This window comes from Lasiosphaeria miniovina, assembly GCF_030549165.1.
Source record: "Lasiosphaeria miniovina strain SMH2392-1A chromosome Unknown B0T26scaffold_8, whole genome shotgun sequence".
NCBI lineage: Eukaryota > Fungi > Ascomycota > Sordariomycetes > Sordariales > Lasiosphaeriaceae > Lasiosphaeria > Lasiosphaeria miniovina.
This window is the reverse complement of record NW_026848227.1, coordinates 1,782,803-1,800,722: the sequence shown is the minus strand read 5'-3', so window position 1 is coordinate 1,800,722 and position 17,920 is coordinate 1,782,803. Positions and strand designations below refer to the sequence as shown.

At 53.0% G+C, this 17,920-nt stretch overlaps 2 protein-coding genes across 2 annotated transcripts; both read right to left on the bottom strand.

Moving 5' to 3' along the window:
* Nucleotides 1-4,297: 4,297 nt before the first annotated feature.
* On the bottom strand, nt 4,298-4,804 carry B0T26DRAFT_681077 (uncharacterized protein; the record flags this gene model as incomplete). Its single annotated transcript, XM_060440605.1, has 2 exons — nt 4,298-4,584; nt 4,720-4,804. 2 exons carry the CDS (start codon nt 4,802-4,804, stop codon nt 4,298-4,300), a joined length of 372 nt encoding a protein of 123 aa, XP_060290254.1.
* A 1,438-nt stretch (nt 4,805-6,242) lies between these two features.
* B0T26DRAFT_731152 (uncharacterized protein) lies at nt 6,243-8,160 on the bottom strand. Its single transcript, XM_060443038.1, has one exon. The coding sequence runs from the start codon at nt 7,748-7,750 to the stop codon at nt 6,296-6,298; it is 1,455 nt and encodes a 484-aa protein (XP_060290253.1). The 5' UTR covers nt 7,751-8,160; the 3' UTR covers nt 6,243-6,295.
* Between the last annotated feature and the right edge of the window lie 9,760 nt (nt 8,161-17,920).

The window sequence follows — 17,920 nt, the reverse complement described above, 5'->3', positions numbered from 1 at the left end:
GTTGGAAAACGGGTAAATGACCCATCGCTGCGGTTGAACCTGTAGGTGGCTTCTTGGACCAGCACATTATCCAAGGGGCATCACCAGGCTCGCGAGACGGGATTGGCCGTGCAGGCGGTATCTTCGCCTGGCTCTCGGGGGGCCGAGGCAGCATGTTTCGCTTCCCGTTGCCTTTTCGGTAGTCTGTCCGCCAGATGGCTTCTAAGCGGTAAAGCCAGGTCTTGAACGGCAACCAGTCCCTATAGCCTGTAGACTGCGAGTTCTCGTTTCTCCTCTGCCGCTAACGGATAAGTGAAGGCGCGCGTCAGACGTGAAGGCACGCGTCATACACAGTGATGATGAGCTGCTCCTCGTCGACTTGCTAGTCTACGTACTCTCGATCGAATGGGCTAGTGAGCTCAATATAATCGATCTGCTTGGGCTCTAGTTGGTAGTAAAGCTCGTCCACTTGGGAGAGCGATGGTCTAGGTGATGGACGGGCCGCCCTGAAACTCGGCAGGTAGCTGTACCAAGGCCAACTCTTTCTCGTCCGCGAGCGGGCGGGCGGCATATCCCCACCATCTCTTTATCAGGTCTTCCATCAGATCACGCTGGTCCGAACGTAACCCCTCGCAGATCATGGTAAGGCGCGCGACGAGCCACGATAGCTTCTGGGGCGTGTCCTCGAGGGTGGCGTGTTGTCAAAGGGGGGTGCAGACGCGCTCGGCCAGTTGCCTGGGATCATCGTACGCTCCTCGGCGCTTGGCATGTCGGGAGCCAGTACAGGAGAGGAAGGACAGCAGCCGATTATTCTGCTTGGTACACTTTGATGCTCGGGCGCAGGCGTACGAGCGAGGAAGCCGAACACCGTGGTCGCCAGAAGAATGAGGGAAGTAGCGGTGACCCTGAACTTGGTGTGGAAACCCAGCAACCACGAGTCCGGCTCTCCGGATGCAATAAGAAGAGAATGAGAGCATAATAAAAGAAAAAGGAAGAAAGAAATATTGACAGGAGAGACGGGAAGACTAGGCAGCTGCGCCGCTGAGGTAATCGCTTGCGCAACGGGCACGAAGTAGGAACAGCAGATCAATTGGCTTTGCGCGCCGTAAATGTAGAATAGGGACGAAGACGGAGGAATAGGGGTGAAGACGGAGCGCGATCTCGCGTGTAGGGGGGTTAGGAAGGAGGCGCATACCCAGGTCTATAGCAACAGTCGTAGCGTAAACAAAGCATACATTACATCGGACAATTAGGTAGCACTGCAAGATCACTTGGTGCCCACGTATCTTCGTCATTGGAGGTCTTCTCAACAGAAGAGCCTTTGGGACCTCCGCTCGGCACGAGGAGTCCTCTTTGGTTCTGAGGAGGCGCATTGCGAGGTGGTCGAAGACGGGCGTGGAATTGCGGGTCAAGCACTACGTCAAGTGCCAATAGCCCGGGACACGTGCATCAGCTGCCAGCCACCATCTGAAAGGCAGAAGCGGCAGTCCATTAGCTTCGGACTGGTCGAGACTTGTTCACTTTTCGAAGACGGGGCTCCTAGAATTACGGGTCACGCACTACGTCAAGCGCCAACAACAGCCCGTGATATGTGCATCAGCAGTTCCCAGCCATCATCCGAAAAGCAGCAGTCCATTAGTGGCTGGGGACCGGTTGAGACTTGTCCGCTTGTTGTTGTCGAAGACTGGCCTCCTGGACCCGCAAGTTCGTCGAGGACGATATGCGTGCGCACGTCCCGGGCGAGCCGCGCAAAGATGTGGTAGACGAGCACTCTCCGATACCATGAATGTGTCGTAACGTCCAGAATGGGGTAGCAGAGGTATAGGCGCCTCGCCTATTCCGTGTGAGGTCCGCTTCAGAGTGTAGGTGAGGACAACGACGCTGTCCCGAGGTCACCTTGGTTTGCGAGTCGTCAGTCGGGTTGAGGAAGGCGACCCTTTGGATCTTGCAAAATCCGCTCTTCTCCGCCCAATCCAGTTCCAGCGTCTTGGTATTGTCTTCGTGCTCTTAACGGAGAAGTATAAGCGAGCCCCCCCGTTTCATCTTATAGGGTAAAACAACGAAAAGACGCCCAAAGTCCTGATCCGAGTGAAAGCTCAGGATTATAATATACTATTTTTAGTATGACCCGAGCTACATATCTACAGAGTAAGGACCACGACTCCAATTAGCGACAGTGCCACATCCTTTAGATTGACAGGGTTTGGCCTAGACGTGGCGACCCAACAAAGAAATCGCCCCACAACGAAATCTCTGCCCCTGTCATCTAATTTCCCGCCCTTCAACTTCAACACAACACAACTTCATCAATTCAGGCTCGAATAGCTTCAAAATACATCATGTCGAACCGTCAAGAGCAGCTAATTCAATCTGCAATACTTGCAGTTGAACAGGGCGCATCGCAGAAGCAGGCCGCGCATGACTTCGGGATCCCTCCTTCTACCCTCTGCAAACGCATCCACGGGGCAGAAAATCGAGCACAAAGTAAACAAGCCGAAAGAATTCTCTCCAATGCGCAGGAAAGCTTCCTAGCCGACTGGTGCCTCAATGAGGAGGCTGCAGGCAGGGCTCCTAGCCGTCGTCAGGTGCAGAGATTCGCTCAAGCTATACTCAATGAGGCCGGCACGAAAAAGACCATTGGGGAGCGATATGTGGACCGCTTCCTACGCCGCAACCCGGCGGTAAAGATGAAGAATTCAACCTTGTTGGAATCCTCTCGAGTCTGCGGATCTACTCGTGAAGCTTATGAAGCTTTCTTCAAGCGCCTGGCCTTCCAAATCAAGGATAAAAAGGTCATCCCGCCCAACATCGCTAACATGGATGAGCACGGCATGCAGGAGCTCGAGACCCGGGCCGGAAAGGTCATAGGAAGCTCCCTGACGAACCGAACCTACGTGAAAAGCTCTGATGCAACAACCTGGGTTTCAGTTATCGAATGCGGCACTGCTGAGGGCGTTCGTTTGAAGCCCGTGATCATATTTACCGGGGCCAGTCTTCAAGGACAACACTTTCCTGATAACTTCAACCTGACGAAGGAATTCCGGGAATGGAAGTACGATTACTCAATTACAGGCTGGAGCAACGCCAGTATTGCGCTGAAATGGCTCAAAGAGGTCTACCTGATCCAAACAAAGCCCCAAAGGCCGGGCGAATGGCGTATACTGATCCTTGACGAACATTCGAGCCATATGAACGAAAAATTCATGTTAGCGGCCTTCCAAAATAAGGTCCAGTTCGTCTATTTACCTTCTCATACATCGCACAAGTCTCAGCCTCTCCATCGCTCGGTCTTTTCACCTTTAAAGACCTATTTTAGGGAAAATACCAAGGCCCTCGCGAGCTTCACATCGTCAGCTCCTGTCAACAAGGTTCGGTTCCTTTACTGCTACAGAGATGCCTCGGGTAAAGGCATGAGTGCCCGTAACATCATGTCGGGCTTCAGTAAAACCGGGATTTGGCCCTTCAACCCGGCTTGTTTACTTGATGACCCTGAGGCGGTCAAGGACAATGAGGCACTCCCGGCCCGGCCTTCAACACCGCCGCCGACGGCCCCGAACGACGATGACAGGCTCTTCAAAACACCGCACGGCAGTCAGGACATCAAGAAGTACCAGGACAGTATTCGGAATGCCCTCAGTCCGGCTCAGCGGCGTGTGCGGGCCTTGTTTACTAAGGTCGGGAGGTCCCTGGATCTGAAGAATACAGAGATCGCGTCTTTGAAGGCACAAATTACGCATCTCACAACCGAATTAGAGGCTTCAAAGCCTCGCACGCGTAAGAGGGTATATGAAGATGGAAATGAGCGATTTGCACGTATAGAGGACATCGCCAAGGCACAAAAAGCTAGTCAAATACCCCCAAAGCGGAAAAAAACGGCTCGGGCAGAAAGCCAGCCACATGCAGTCGAAGAAGCCCGGGAAATAATCGCCCGTGGGCTCGAACAATATAGACAGGCCGAAGAAGAGGATTGAGTATTTTTTTGCTAGTTATTTTGTGTAGAAATGGATAATTTGCGCCCGTGGAGTGGGTGTGGGCATGGCGTGGGCCAATTTCGTTGTGGGGCGATTTCTTTGTTGGGTCGCCACGTCTACATCCAACGAGCTCAGAAAAGCTCTCACTTCCTGGGACCTGGGAGAGCCGTAGCCTGGGTCTAAGAGCCGGCCAATTACATCCAGGATGCCGTAGTCGTGCGGGCTAAAAAATTGACTATGAAGTCGTTCTGGACCTTTTCTAGCTCAAGTAAGGCTTCCTTGAGTTTTGTCTCGGCTGAGGACTTGGCGGTATTAGCATCCTTGCAGCGTCCATCAGCGGCTCGACGTTAGGCAATGGCCTTGTCTCGGCTGGTGATCGCGGTGGCGCTCTTGACGGCCTTCTCTTCTTTGGCGATCGCGAGGTCTCTTTGTTGCTTAGCCTCGGTATTTATCTCTTTAAATGCACATTGAAGTCTTGTAATTGCTTGCTCTGCCGTCTGTTGGTCTCTGAAGAGGCCGAGAAACTGGTCGAGACGTTGGATGGCTGGATGGATCCAGGAATGGCTGCCCGCGGCCTCGGGCGCGCCTGCGATCCGTTTCGAATGCCGAATTATAGCATCCCAGAAGTTCATAACTAGGGGCCCAATCATCCACACCAGTGCAAGAGCAAGTGTAGCTTAGAACCACACCGTCGGAAATGGAGGTCGGACGTTGTCCTCTATCTGGCGAAGTGTGTCCCCCACCTCCCCAAGAAACTGGTCGATCCTACCGATATCAGCTCCGGCCGGGATGCTGCCCAAAACAGAAGCAAGTACCGTAATGATCACGGTCATGATCATTTGGAGACGCGCCATTTCGCTATCCCAACTATTAGTTTACGCGGACGCTTGGTTGACAGCTTGACAACGAGTTTGAAGGTTATATGGCTGTGGCTGGGACGAAAGAAGCTGGGTTAACTGCACTACGGCAGCAGCGGAGCCAACAAACAGATGAGGGTGTGACAGCAAGTAAATACGTCGCGAAAAGGAAGATTACAACCGGAAAACTGGATGTACACAGACGATGAAGAGTAACAACACGACGATGAGATCGTAGTAACTCTTGGTGACAAAGAGCAACAAGAAGATAGTTAAAAGGTAGCAGTCTTGGCGACGAGAAAAAAACATTGACAAGATAGAACCAGAGTTATGACCTCGAGTTTTAAAAAAAATTTGCTTGCATATGTATCTAGCAAGAGCGGCCCTGTACGCAGCCCTTGATAGGAAGGATCACTTTGGTAAAATCGCCACCTAGCTTTTGTAACTGGGTACCGCTACGCCAGCAGACAAAACAAGATCCCCGCAACAGATCTGAATCGCCAGGTTACTAGCAAGACTTGGAATAAACTTGAATCTGCATCCCCCAGTAATGTGAGACTCTCTTGCATCAAGTACGGTATTATTGGACAGTCATCTAGGTAACTGGAAAGAAATACTTAGACTGATAGAACACACCGTCCGCAGCACATGAAATTATCTGGCGTGTGCCGAGGCGCATCTCCTTGGTTATACCTTCCTCGCTATGACTCGGCACTTCGGAGATTTCGGTAACTGGGGGAGGGGAAACAGGGGGTTTGACCTTTTTGAGATATTTGGGGGCGTTTATTTTCTCGTGCAGATTGAGAAGCTACTCGTTAATCGGCCACCAGTAGTTGAAGCAACCACGCTCGATTATTTTACCGAGGCAGAAGCTTGATCCTGGCTGCTCCAAATCTTTCGGGGCGCCCTGGTAAAACGCGCTGTCGGCCCTGGACACCTCCTATCCAAGGGAAGACAAGGTCGACTTTCGATAAGTCCAATAGTAACATCGTAGCTTTCATATGGGGCTCGTCGGCCACGCGCATCGGCGGCGAGTATGGCAAGAACGTAACTACCTTCATAGACACCGCGTATTAATTAGTACTCTGTACTTCCGACTCATTCCAAGTCCGCGAGGAACAAGTGGTAATCTTCTTTCTCTACGTAAATAAGGGTAGCGGTATACGTCGGCGACGCCAATCTGATTTATACGAGGCCAACCAAAGACATCAGTGCGCTCTTTATCATCGGTGATATCCACTAGGTAATCTCTCCCCAGCACCTATTAGGGAACAGGACTAGGTGGCGCCAAGGTTTACAATACAGCTAGTAGCAGCAATAGCGGGAAGGTCCGGGTCAAGAGAAGAAGGAAGTGCATGTACCTAAACACGGTAACATTGCTCGTATATTGAAGCTGCGAAGCGCAGCTTCTACCTAGCGGCTTCAAACGAGTGCCCCGGCTTTGGGTACAAATTTTGGTAGTTGCTTTCTGTTCTACATTCCTTTAATTTATCTACGAAATCGGCAAGCAAAAGATGACGGGCTTCGATAATAGTTGATACAGCTCTTGTCTCTGCACAGCATCTTCGGTAAGCCTTGTAGCGAGGATGGGGACAAGTCGGGGTCAACAGCGTGATACCAGTCGGGTCCGGGAGTGACGGCAATGCCGCTTTTCCTGTTCACGCTGGTGTGGACTGTAATGCTCCTTGAGTAGTAGGCGACCAAACAGACGGAGTCCGGTTGGATCTGAGAACATGATCTCCGCATAGTTACATGCTCTCCAAAAAAATATGATCCGTGACATCTGCCGAAACTGTGGCTAGCCGGACAAGGGCTGAAGGAGTCTCGACGGAAGATTTGTCTCGTTCGCTTGGATGGGCGGGCGAGAATCAAGCTCTGGTCGCCCCCTGTCTCGTAGAGGAGGCACTGACACCCGGCGAAGTTGAAGCATGCCATCTCGGGTAGTGGAAGGTGAGGTCGAGAGGGGAAAATTATATCCGCTGCGCCTTGTCGATGCCTCTGGAACAGCCTCCTCACTTCCGATGCGGGCATCCGCCCTTCCGGCGTGAGGGAAACGACGCCGAACCCGCTAGGGGGGGTCCACTCGAATAGTAACTCCACGCAGTTTGGTGGCTGGGACTCCGCATTGAGACTGGCTCGGGGCCAGGTTGGAGCACCCTTGGCTCTGCAGCGCATGTCGTGGCTGGGGTCTCGGCACTCACTCCTGAAGCCGTCAAGGCAGACTTGGCCGTCGTGGGAATTTTGCTGCTGCTGCCATTTGGAAATGTAGGGTTCGATGTCGGCCCACGAAATGTTTACATGCTGGCACATCCCACGACGCTGGAGCCATCCCCCTTTGTTAGGAACACCGGGCTGGAGGATGCATTCGTCGCACATTCCATCCATATATATTCGAGGCAGAAGTTCGTCCCCCACGTCTTTCGGAAGAGAGCACAAGCACTCCGAAATCCAAATTCTGGATGTCCATGAAGGCCCCATACGCATGACCTTCCAGATTTCTGGCTCGTCAATGATGCGCCGAAACCTCCTTGCCACTCGCCGGAGGCAGAGCATGGTGAGCGGATCGTCGCCTATGCAGCGAAGAACTTGAAGCACAAGCTCGTCGGGCAATCGGTGGATGGGGCTGTGCTTCATGTTGTAGACAAGGGCCGCTATCAAGGGGTCCATCCCGGTGCTCTCCATTTCTCGGAGGGTGAGGAGCATTTGCCGAGACAGATGTCGGGGGTGCTGCTTTTCAAGTTGCTGGCCCGTGTCGACTTGTTCTGCTGCGTCCTCCGTGTTAGCCGTATCCGATTCTTTGATCTCGTCGTCGCTATCGGCGTCGTCCTCTGTTGCGGTTTCTCTGCGCCTACGCGGGAAGGCCTTCTTGATCCACGTGATGAGAGTGCGCATTTTGCGCATGATGATCTGCCGAAACGGCCGTAGTGGTCTGGTAACGAACATCCGGAGGGTGGGAGAGCAGAGGCTGAGCAAACTGCATGGCCGGTATTAATACCTCATGGGAAAAGCCAAAATGACCTGTCACCGCAAATGTACCCACGCCATCGGGAGCTTCGGTGTCGTGGCTTGCAGTGACAACCTTATTTAACTCTCGAGTTACGTCGGAAAACTCGGTCACGCCGCAGTCTCGGTGAACTTAGATTGGCTCGGGTGTGAACGTAGGAAATAACTTAGCGAGGAGAGGCAGCCGTCTGCGTACGCGTATTAGCCTTCTCGGTTGGGGATTCACAAGTTATCTTTAGCGTAGCCGCGTGATAACCGTGTTCGTACAGCAATGTCAAATCGCCTCGAAACCCAATGCTATATAGATTCCGCCGTAGCCATTCAAGAAACTTGGTCCTCTTCTCGTCGTGCTTTGGCTGCGAACTTGTGCCGGGCGAGAGTGGGGCGGGGCCCCATTTTAGCGATTGCGCACTGCGAGTCTTGGGCGGCGAACACTCACGTCACAGCCAGCATCTTCTGGTGGACCGCCTTCAGCGCATCGACCGGTCCCGCTTGGGCCTAGAAAGACCTTGGAGCTCTGCCCGCCTCCCTTAAAAGCACGGATCATTCAGCGCCCAATCCAAAACTGCTCCTACACTAAAACCGGAAAGCAAGGAAAGTGGCGGTGGCTCCCCTACAAGCCGAGGCATCGCTTGCCCACCTGCCCATCTACCCACCTGCACACCCATCAAGATTCAAAAGACATTGTGCGTCCCTGAGCCACAACGGCTACCTGTGCGATGCGATGCTTTATCACAACCGGGTCGGGGGCGGGAACTGGGTCTTGGACTTGCGGGGTCTTAGGCTTGCGGGGTCTTAGACTTGCGGGGTCAGAGGCTCACCAGTGCCTGCGCCTGCAAGTCCTTTGTTTCAGCCCTCACGTAGTCCCACAAGGTGTTCGAATCTCCCTGCATTTCCCCTGCCTGTGTTTTTAATTCCTCCCTTCCCGTTTTCCTGTTTGCTGCCTAATCCAACCCACACCTTCGCAACGGCAACTCGCTCCCCGGCAGGCCTGGGTAGGCTGGGCTGCCATCATCCACTCGATTGAAGCCGGCATTTTTCCGTCTGCGGTTCCGGGTTCGCTACCACGAGTCGCTGCCATTGCCTTGGCTGCGACGGCTCGCTCCGTCGGGGAATTAGGACGGCATCGTTCGTTGTCAGCGAAAGACGTACAGAATCAGCTTCTCGGGCCCGGGACGCATCGTACGACCACCACCCCTGACTCTGGGACGCAGCTAACTGGAAGCTACAAGACTCTGTTCACCGCGTTTGAACAGTGCTTGAAACTTTGCTGCGGCTCTGGTTCATCTTCTTGCACCTCCTTCCAGATCCTCTACACGCGGAAGCAAGCTTGGAGACTTTCCACCCTTGCGCGGACGGGCCTTTTGGGGTAAGCTCCCTTCCGCTCTACGTCTTAAGGAACCACGATGAGCTAATACCCTCGATATCAGGTTGGAGATAGGTAACGCATGGCGTTCCCGAATTGATATGGACGACGGGGACTATGTGCGATTGTGGATGGACCGCATCGGCATATATATAGACGAGATCACCCAAGATAAGAGAGAAAAATTTATCACGAATGCGATTTCCTGGTCCATCAAGACACCTCCTTCCAGATCCTCTGCGTGTTGAAGGGCCTCTGCAATACCGAACCCTCGCCCTTAACAAGCCGAGCTCGAGAGATCGTCGAGAAATCAGCCACCGCCTACGACGCTAGACTCGTCTACGGCTGCGGACGTTTCATCCGAGCCATTGCCATGGCAATAGCATCCTGCATTGCTTCGAGAAAGAACAACAACATCCAGGCCATGGCCCCTTGGCTAGGATTGCGGTCGAGAGTACTGGGCAATTTCGAAGTTCTGACGGCATCCTACCCCCAGGTGTTCCTCCTGGGAGGATTCTATGGTGAACAGTGCCTCGTAGCCACTTTTTGGGCACGGGAAGCAAACGTCTACCGTCGGCACGGGCGGGAAACTAACGTGAGAGCACAAGACGCCATCCTATCAAACAACAGCATTCTCAGATTCGATGTGGACGGCGTGCTGAACCGCTATGAGGTCAGCCAGCCCTGGTCTGTTTTGCCTTTCCGTGATGACCGACACCGCGGTGTTAAAGCATTTGGCAAAGGATTCGAAAGCTGTCGGATATGATGATGTCGTACTTGGTAGTGCGGCTTTGTTTCACGCGGGTCTGGCTCCAAGTCCCCGGCTTCAACAGGCAGAGTTGGATTCGCAATTTGCTTGACTGGGTCGCACTGCAGGCCTTGGAAACTGGTTGTAGAAACAGAGGGTAACTTATACACTGCCCCCGCAGACGTCCCTGCTTCTCTTCTCCCTTGGAAGTCCTCCATTATTCATCCATTTGCGTTTAGTTACTCTAGGATATACTAGGATATCCGCCTTCTGTATCTGTAGCCAGTCTACTAGTTAGTGGCTTTTGTAGTCTTTGTGGAGTCGGCCTCTCCGTTCCACCATGGGTGGCCGACCATCCATCCTGCGACCATCCTGACGCTTGCAACTTGATTAAATTCGGGAGTTCACAGATGGCATATGCAAGGCGAATTCCAAGCGTGCTGCGAACGATTTGAAAGATTTGTGCGTACGTATCAAGTCGCCCGACTTGCCGAACCAGTGGCGCTCCCCTCTCTCCCCGAGGACCATGCCATGGCGGGACACCACTGGGCCGCAGGGATTTTCCAGCTCCGCTCTCGACCCCTTCGCCGGCCCCGGAGCTGGGGGAGGAGCTAATCTGAGCAACACGCGCGCGGAACGCACCTTTCATCGCTTATCCGCCTCAGCAGGAACCCATTGCTCAAAGGGATCCTGGACCTTGAGGAGACAACCATGACCTTCTTGGCGTTGACGCAGGCGCCGCCCGTCAGCCCGCCAGCGCCAGCGCCGTGTCAGGTGTCACTGTCGCTTCCAACGTGTGGGAAGGCCAAACGGCAAGTTTCCATCGGGAGGAGAGGCGTCGCTACGTCCGACCGGTACCAAAGTTTTCGCACTCAATGCCGGGCTGAGCGACAACAATGGCGGTGCAGCAGCGATGGCGCCGGCAGCGATTAGATGCCACGGCAGCAGAAGCTGAAAGATGAAGCCGATAATCACTGGCGTTAAGTAGTCCTCCCCTCTATGGGAGATGCCCTTAGCCGACAGGTCCTAACTCAAGTATCTAATGCCACTTTTTTTTTTCTTTTGCTCCTTTTCCTTGTCTATGTCCACGCGATGCGCCACTTCCATCTCCCCGATTTGTTGGGATATGTCAAAGGGTACGGCCATCCAATTATGTGCGTCATGTGCTGGGCCATCTCGGCTTCCAGACGGCTGACTCTCGAAGGTAGTCGTCGTCGATGCACTCGCACCACGCCGCAGCCGCGCTGCTCAGTTCAAGCCCACTCTCTCGAAATTCCCCGGCCACTACGATCCGGAGGAATACTTGAGGCTGCCTGGCACCCTCGGAAACCAAAGTTTCCCGAAGCCAACTACGTCTAGGAAACGTGGTAGGCGAGGAACACGGGACGTTGTGGGAGGGAAATCCACCGCCGCAGGGAGCTCGCCGCAGGGAGCTCGCCGCAGCTCGTTTAAGCGCCCTGGATAACTACGCCGGCGATGAAGGCGGAGAGCTTTCAGCCTTGTACTTGAAATTCAGAACACTAACCTGTTCCCGGGGTTCCGGAGCGAGTTCGCGCTGTGCAGACGAAATCTCGGCTTTCCATCAACCATTCTCCTACACAAGCGCCCAATTCCCCCCCCCCCCCCCTTTCCCAATTTCTCGCCGTCCCGTGGCAGGCGACTAGGCGGGACGGGGAGTAGGGGGCACGGTTCGTGGTTCCCACGGGGACCCATGGTTACAGACGCTACGAGCCGTCGCTATCGGGCCCATCCTCCTCCTCGGCCGCTAGCCGCCCGTACGCGTCCCCCGAGTCCTCCTCCATCGCCTCGTATGTAGGGTGAGCCTAAACTATTCGGTTCCTGGACGGGCTGCGGCGCGGCCGAGTCGCAGGGGCCGTTGCGGCTGGCAGGGCCATGTCCTCAAACTTTGGAAGGCAAAGCGAGAAAAGGATCACCGGCTCTCAAGGGACGAATCTAACTTGGACGTAGCACCGAGATAGAAGGGAGAGGAGGAAGCCGTCATGGGCGGCGCATTTTGCAAGGCCAGTTCCTTTGAGAAGGCGACAAGGTAAGAGGCAGGTCCTTGACTCTTGAGGGAGACGTCTAGTTCGAATTACTAACAGGAGGCTGTAAAAGGAAGGCTGAGCGGTTATGATTGATGCTAGTTAGCACTAGCAGCTACTAGCGTTCGTGCTGCTGACAACACCGGTGACGCAGCAGAGGTTGCGCTAGCCCCTCGCTGGATAACAATAATCGAAATCGCTATCGCAGCAGCCGCCGGCTGGTCCCTCGAACTTGAGCCCGAATTTCCTGTCATGGTGGCAGGGATTCGGCGGCGGATCAGGATCACACGATGCGTGAGGAGTCTAAGGAGTAGCCCTCGGTCAAGCACTAGCCAAGCTCTAATACTCATGAGAAGGCCTCGAACGGGACAGGCCCGGCCGCGGCCAACACGCCGGCCGCAGATTTCTTTCGTCAGCGGGCATCGGGTGGCCGGTGGCGTGTCAGCAAACCCACTTCCGTGTCGTGTCGTGTCAGTGGAAGCAACTGCCCGGCCACACGCGCCACCCGCCATGCTGCCTCGGGCGGACGAGTATTGGCGGGCTAGTGGTTACGTGTTACAAATAAAGGAGTCAGCCCATCCCTCCGCCAGTTTCACATCCCAAGTTCTGCAACTTTCCCCACGGCACACCCTTCGTCTCGCTTTGGAAATAAGTTTGAAGAAATATGGACGCGCCGCTCTCCGACGGTGCGCCGTCTCCGACAGCGGACCCCGACGAAGCGTGAGTGAGCCTCGACGCCGCGGAAACGGCACCAACACTAGCTGTATTAGACGGCCGAGCGATGCCATGACTTGGAACGACGGCCAGCGCCCTGCCTCCTCGATTCCCGTCGGCTCACGCGAGGAAGAAGAGACCGTTGAAGAGAGAATCATCGTGATGAATCTGAGTGTACTCAGTCGCCTCCCCGCTGAGCACGAGGACATGTCTAGGCAGACGGCTTCGCACCGAGGAGAACGATAAGAAGCTGCAAGAGGCCATGACAAGGAATTCGCAAAAATCCGCCTTGGTGGTGGGGTCTCACTCGCCCTACCATGTCAAGCTGTACAGGCGTGAGCACGAGAGAGGGTGGAGTCTTGCTGATATTCACATGCCAACACCTTGATCAATACGCGCAGTGCAAATCCCGCAAGTTCTTCGCCATTCTGCTTAGATAATTTCGCATAATCTGATAGGGCTTCGGGGGCTGCTTGTCGGCTGACGACGCCAAGTTCGCCGTTACGTCTCGGAATGCTCCACTTGCGTGTCAAGCGCCAGGATACCGGAATGCCGCCTCCTCAAATAGAAAACCTATCCTCGAACAGCGGAATCAGATGAACAACAGGTCTTCACCGCGTTCGGCGTTCAGTCTTACCTACAAGTCTCACCTTTACTGCTTCGGAATAGAATCTGAAAGTAAGACAGCTAGTGCAGGGTGGCACACCCAATTCCAACCTAATGCTGACCACCCAGTACGACAGAAAAAGATATCCTGAACTTTTGTCGTCAGCTCAAATTCTTTCATGGCGCATATAGAAACAAATTAACGCCCGTTGGCGGGTGGGGGTATTACATATGGCGAGATTCAAGTGCGTAATAACTGATACTGGGGGAAGGACGTTAAATCAATCAGCACCTGATGCTCCCAGCGTGCATGAGAACGTGTTCAAGACCAAGGCGTGGGCTGGAGAGATTGATATCAAATATCGTTTTAGGTAAACACCCCGTATATCGTCTCCTTAGACATGAAGGCAGTGCGTTATATGACATCGGATAGCCCAATGCAGGCGAGTTTCCGACGCCAGAATCTCGCCATTAGTGAACGCGCTATGTGGTTTCATTCACTGTCCCACCGTCAACTCATGCGAGCAAAACTCTCACATGCTTATCTACTCGAGTAGAAGGTCAGTGAATGCAAAGGGGGTTGATACGGCATGGATGGCCCGCCAATCTATTACTCTCATGCACACGTCATGATAGAAAGATGTGAGTTTATACGGCTGCATCCCACGACGATAAGATACAGTACTTGTAGAGCTGTTTCCTAAAAGACCTACTCACTGTATGGACCGGAACATGTGAACTTGATAAAGTCGTCGGACGCTGATGTCACGTAGCCGAGCCCTTGGAGATCCGGGGACGTCTGAGGCGCTTCCCCCTCGTCGAGGAGCAGTTTTATGACAATGTAGTCTTACTATATTTTTTTCTAGGCCATCGTCGGGTCACGGTAGAGGGGGGGTGGCCAATGGGGAAGCTACATTCTTGTGATCTTGTGAAGTGGGTGGGTGACTGGGCGAGTGAGCGCGTCGATCTGAGTAAGTTGACCATGCCTATTTTGGCCAGGCCCACTTTTGGCCCATGCGCAAGCCTCCATGCACTTACAACACATGTGATGAATCCTTTTTCTTCAACACACCGCAACTTCCTCAAAACAACACCAAATTCCTTCAATTCTACTACAATCGATAGCTCTTTCACCGTTATTTCAAAGATGCCTCAATATAACGAGTTGGAAATGCTGCAGGGCATGCAATAAGTCCGCGAAGGCATTCCGGTGCGGCGCGCGGCCCTAGAATGTGGCGTTCCAAGGACCTCTCTTCGCAACCGTATAGCTGGCCACAAATCCCGCCATATTGCATTCGAACACATGCAGGTTTTTCCTCATGCGACGGAAGCCTGGCTCGCCGAATGGATCATCCTCCAAGGCGCTCTCGGCCTGCCTCCGACGCATGCAACGGTCCGGGAATTTGCCCGCCGGCTGGCCGTGGACGGAGGGAAGCCGGAATGGGTAGGACCGAAGTGGTTGCGCGGCTTCATGGCCCGGAACCCGTCAATCCGGACCCAGCGGGCCCAAAGCATGGATACGGCCCGCCTCAACGGCGCCACGGTCCCGGTAATCACGGCTTAGTTCAACTACCTGGCCCTCCCGGCAGTCAAGCTGATCAAGCCGGAGAACCGTTGGAATAAAGACGAGACTGGCCTTCTTGAAGGCCAGGGTGATAACGGCATGGTTCTCGGATCTGAGGAAAGAGCCAACAACAAGAAGCTAAAGAAAAAGAAGTCAGGATCACGGAATTGGACCACGTTCGTGGAATGCATCTCTGTAACGGGCAGTTCAATACCTCCTTTGGTAATCATGAAGGGAAAAACTTTACAACAACAACACTAACCAACCAAAATGGATCTCTTTAAAGGCTGGAAGTTCCACACGTAAGAAAAAGGCTGGATTGACGACGAGGGTGCGTTAAAATGGCTTCAGGAAGTCTTCCTTCCTCATACCCGCACGGCCAATAACGAACGCCGGCTCCTCATTGTTGACGGCCACGGCAGTCATACAACTGATGATTATACGTGGACCTGCTTCCAAAACAACATTCAGCTTCTTTACTTACCGGCACACTCATCACACGTGCTTCAGCCGCTTGATTTGACGGTTTTCTCGGTCCTGGAGCGGGCATACCGGAAGAGGTTTAACTCCCTACCCCGGTGCTCCTATTCAACGGTCTCCGGTCGGCGCACTATGTTGATCTGTTACCGGGCTGCCCGGGAAGAAGCATTCAAGAAAGAAAACTGCAAGGCAGGATGGTATGCTACCGGCTTGTAGCCGGTAAATAAGCTCAAGCCACTCACGAGCCCTCAAGTGCTAGAAAATAGCAACAAAGCCGGTAAAAGTACGGCTATAGCTACTCTCGAGGAAGAGAGGGATACGGCTCATCAGCAACAACAGTTGCTTAACGGTTACGGCACTTGGAAGACTCCTAATAAGGTTACGGACCTTACGATTGCTTTGGCCAAAATAAACATCAGCTCCCCGGCCCGCAGGGCACGTCATCGGCTATTCAGGAAGGTCAGAAAGGCATTCACCCTCAGAGACTTTGAGCTGGCTAAGCTCAGGCACGAAAATGAGGCTCTGAAAGCTGAGCTTGAGAACAAAAAGGGAACCAAGAGGAAGAAGGTGGAATTGAGCCCAAATTCGAAGTTTGCCTCGATAAAAGACATTCGGCGCGCGCAGAGGGCAGTAGGGCGCGAAAGTGACAGCTCTGACGAATCAGAGGGCTCGGAAGAAGAAGAAGAAGTCGAAAGTTGTATAGTAATTAGTTGATTTGGCGATATTTTACATGCTTCAATGTAGGGTGTCATTCATGAGTCGGCGGCTCAGCACGGACCAAAAGTGGGCTGGGCCAAAATAGGCATGGTCAACTTAGCGGTCGAACTTTCCTTAACCTCATCACGTCTGCCTCCTGTGACGTAAATTTTCAAACTTGGTTATCCGGCCGCTATGCCCTAAAAAATCTTTTTGGTGTGGGTATTATCGCAGTCGTCTACGTCTTTATGGCATGAACGATGCGTGTCGAGGTCAATCCCACCACCAAGTCTGTCTTGAAAGCACAGTAATCCCAGAACATGGCGCTAGATGAACTACGCTGAGCAAAGAACAACGCAGTCTATAAGTGAAAAGAATGGCTCATTTCTTCTGGAGCCTCGACTATAAATATAAGTCCAGCCAGTCGGCCCTGGGCATGGCGTTTTAAAGGCATTATTAACTGTAGGTTCATATTTGCGATTATAGTTTCGGCATCTAGCTGAACATTTGGAATCCCTTAATCGAACCAAATCATCGACGACCTAGTCGTAATTAGGCCGTCGTTTGGTACGCTTCATATACGCTGGGCGAAAACTTTGATCCTGCATGGCGGTGGTAAAGTTCGTGGGCCGGCCGGTATAAATTTGTCGGTGATGTTTAACTGCTTGACTTTCTGCTGTGCCGCGGCAAATGCCTGTGTTAACATTTAATATATACGTTGGTGATGGGTATAAGTCATTTCACTTTGTAATAAAGCTAACTATGGAAGTCCCTCCTTAAAGCAGTAAAGCCGACGAAATATAATTTAAGTCCAGCCAGCTCTCTCCTTTCTGTACTCTCCTGTCAGGACACGGAACTAGCCAACCAGCTAAAGACAATTAAAGCCCATCAAGAAACACACGAAGGTCAGTATAGACGATTATAACATCGTAGAGACATTGGGTTCACATCTAACAAGAACTAGTCAGCACTTGCTCCATCCCCATCAAGGCCATCCCTTGTCTCTAACATCAACATCCGCGCCCCCAGCCTTCGCCTGACAAGCCAAAACAATAACACCAATAAAATGGCACAAGAGAATATTACCCCTCAGCAAAAAGCTGCCGGAGAGCCCATTAGTCATCTCAGAGACGGTCGTCTTTGCACTTGTAAATACTGTCGCAGGGAATCACCACCGATCTGTACCCCAGAGGACTGCAAATGCACCTGCTGCTGTGGTCAACACCCAGAAACCTAGATGCGAGTCTCCATACGCGGAGGACCCTGGGCATAACAGGGCGGCTACGCCGAGGTTTTCGAGGCCCAATCTTCCTCCTATGAGACCCTAGGACTTACCCTTGGGGGTTCCCAAGGTTTGAGTCGTCCCGTCTCGCCGTGGCACAGGTATAAGCTGCGTCACTATCTCACCCCCCCGTGGTTCACGGGAAGCCTTCTCTACGATTGGCTTGACGTACAAGCCTTAGGGCACCACAACATGGATTCCCTTCTGGTGGGGGGTGTGAGAGCTGCAAGCATGTCATACTCCCTTTGGTGGGTGTGAGAGTTCCAAGCCTGTCAGGTGCCGAGATAAGATGGCTAGCGTTCGAGAAAGGCAATTTCCCCTTTCAAGATTCGTGAACAATCCTCCTAATAGGAAGGTGGGTCGTAGTCAAGGGATGAGTTGCGGAGCTAACTGAGCACGCCCTTGATGACAAAAACTCCCTAATTGAGCACAAAATGAAAACGTTCCAGGTGATAAAAGAGCGGAGCTAGGACGCCATGGGACGGTCGGCAAATTAAACACGGCCTCATTAAATTTTGGCAGGATCATGAAGGAGTTAGTCTTGATGCATAGTCCACTAGCTTGGGACCGGTCGAGACTTTTTCGCTTGTTTATTTTTTGTTAGGAAAGAGC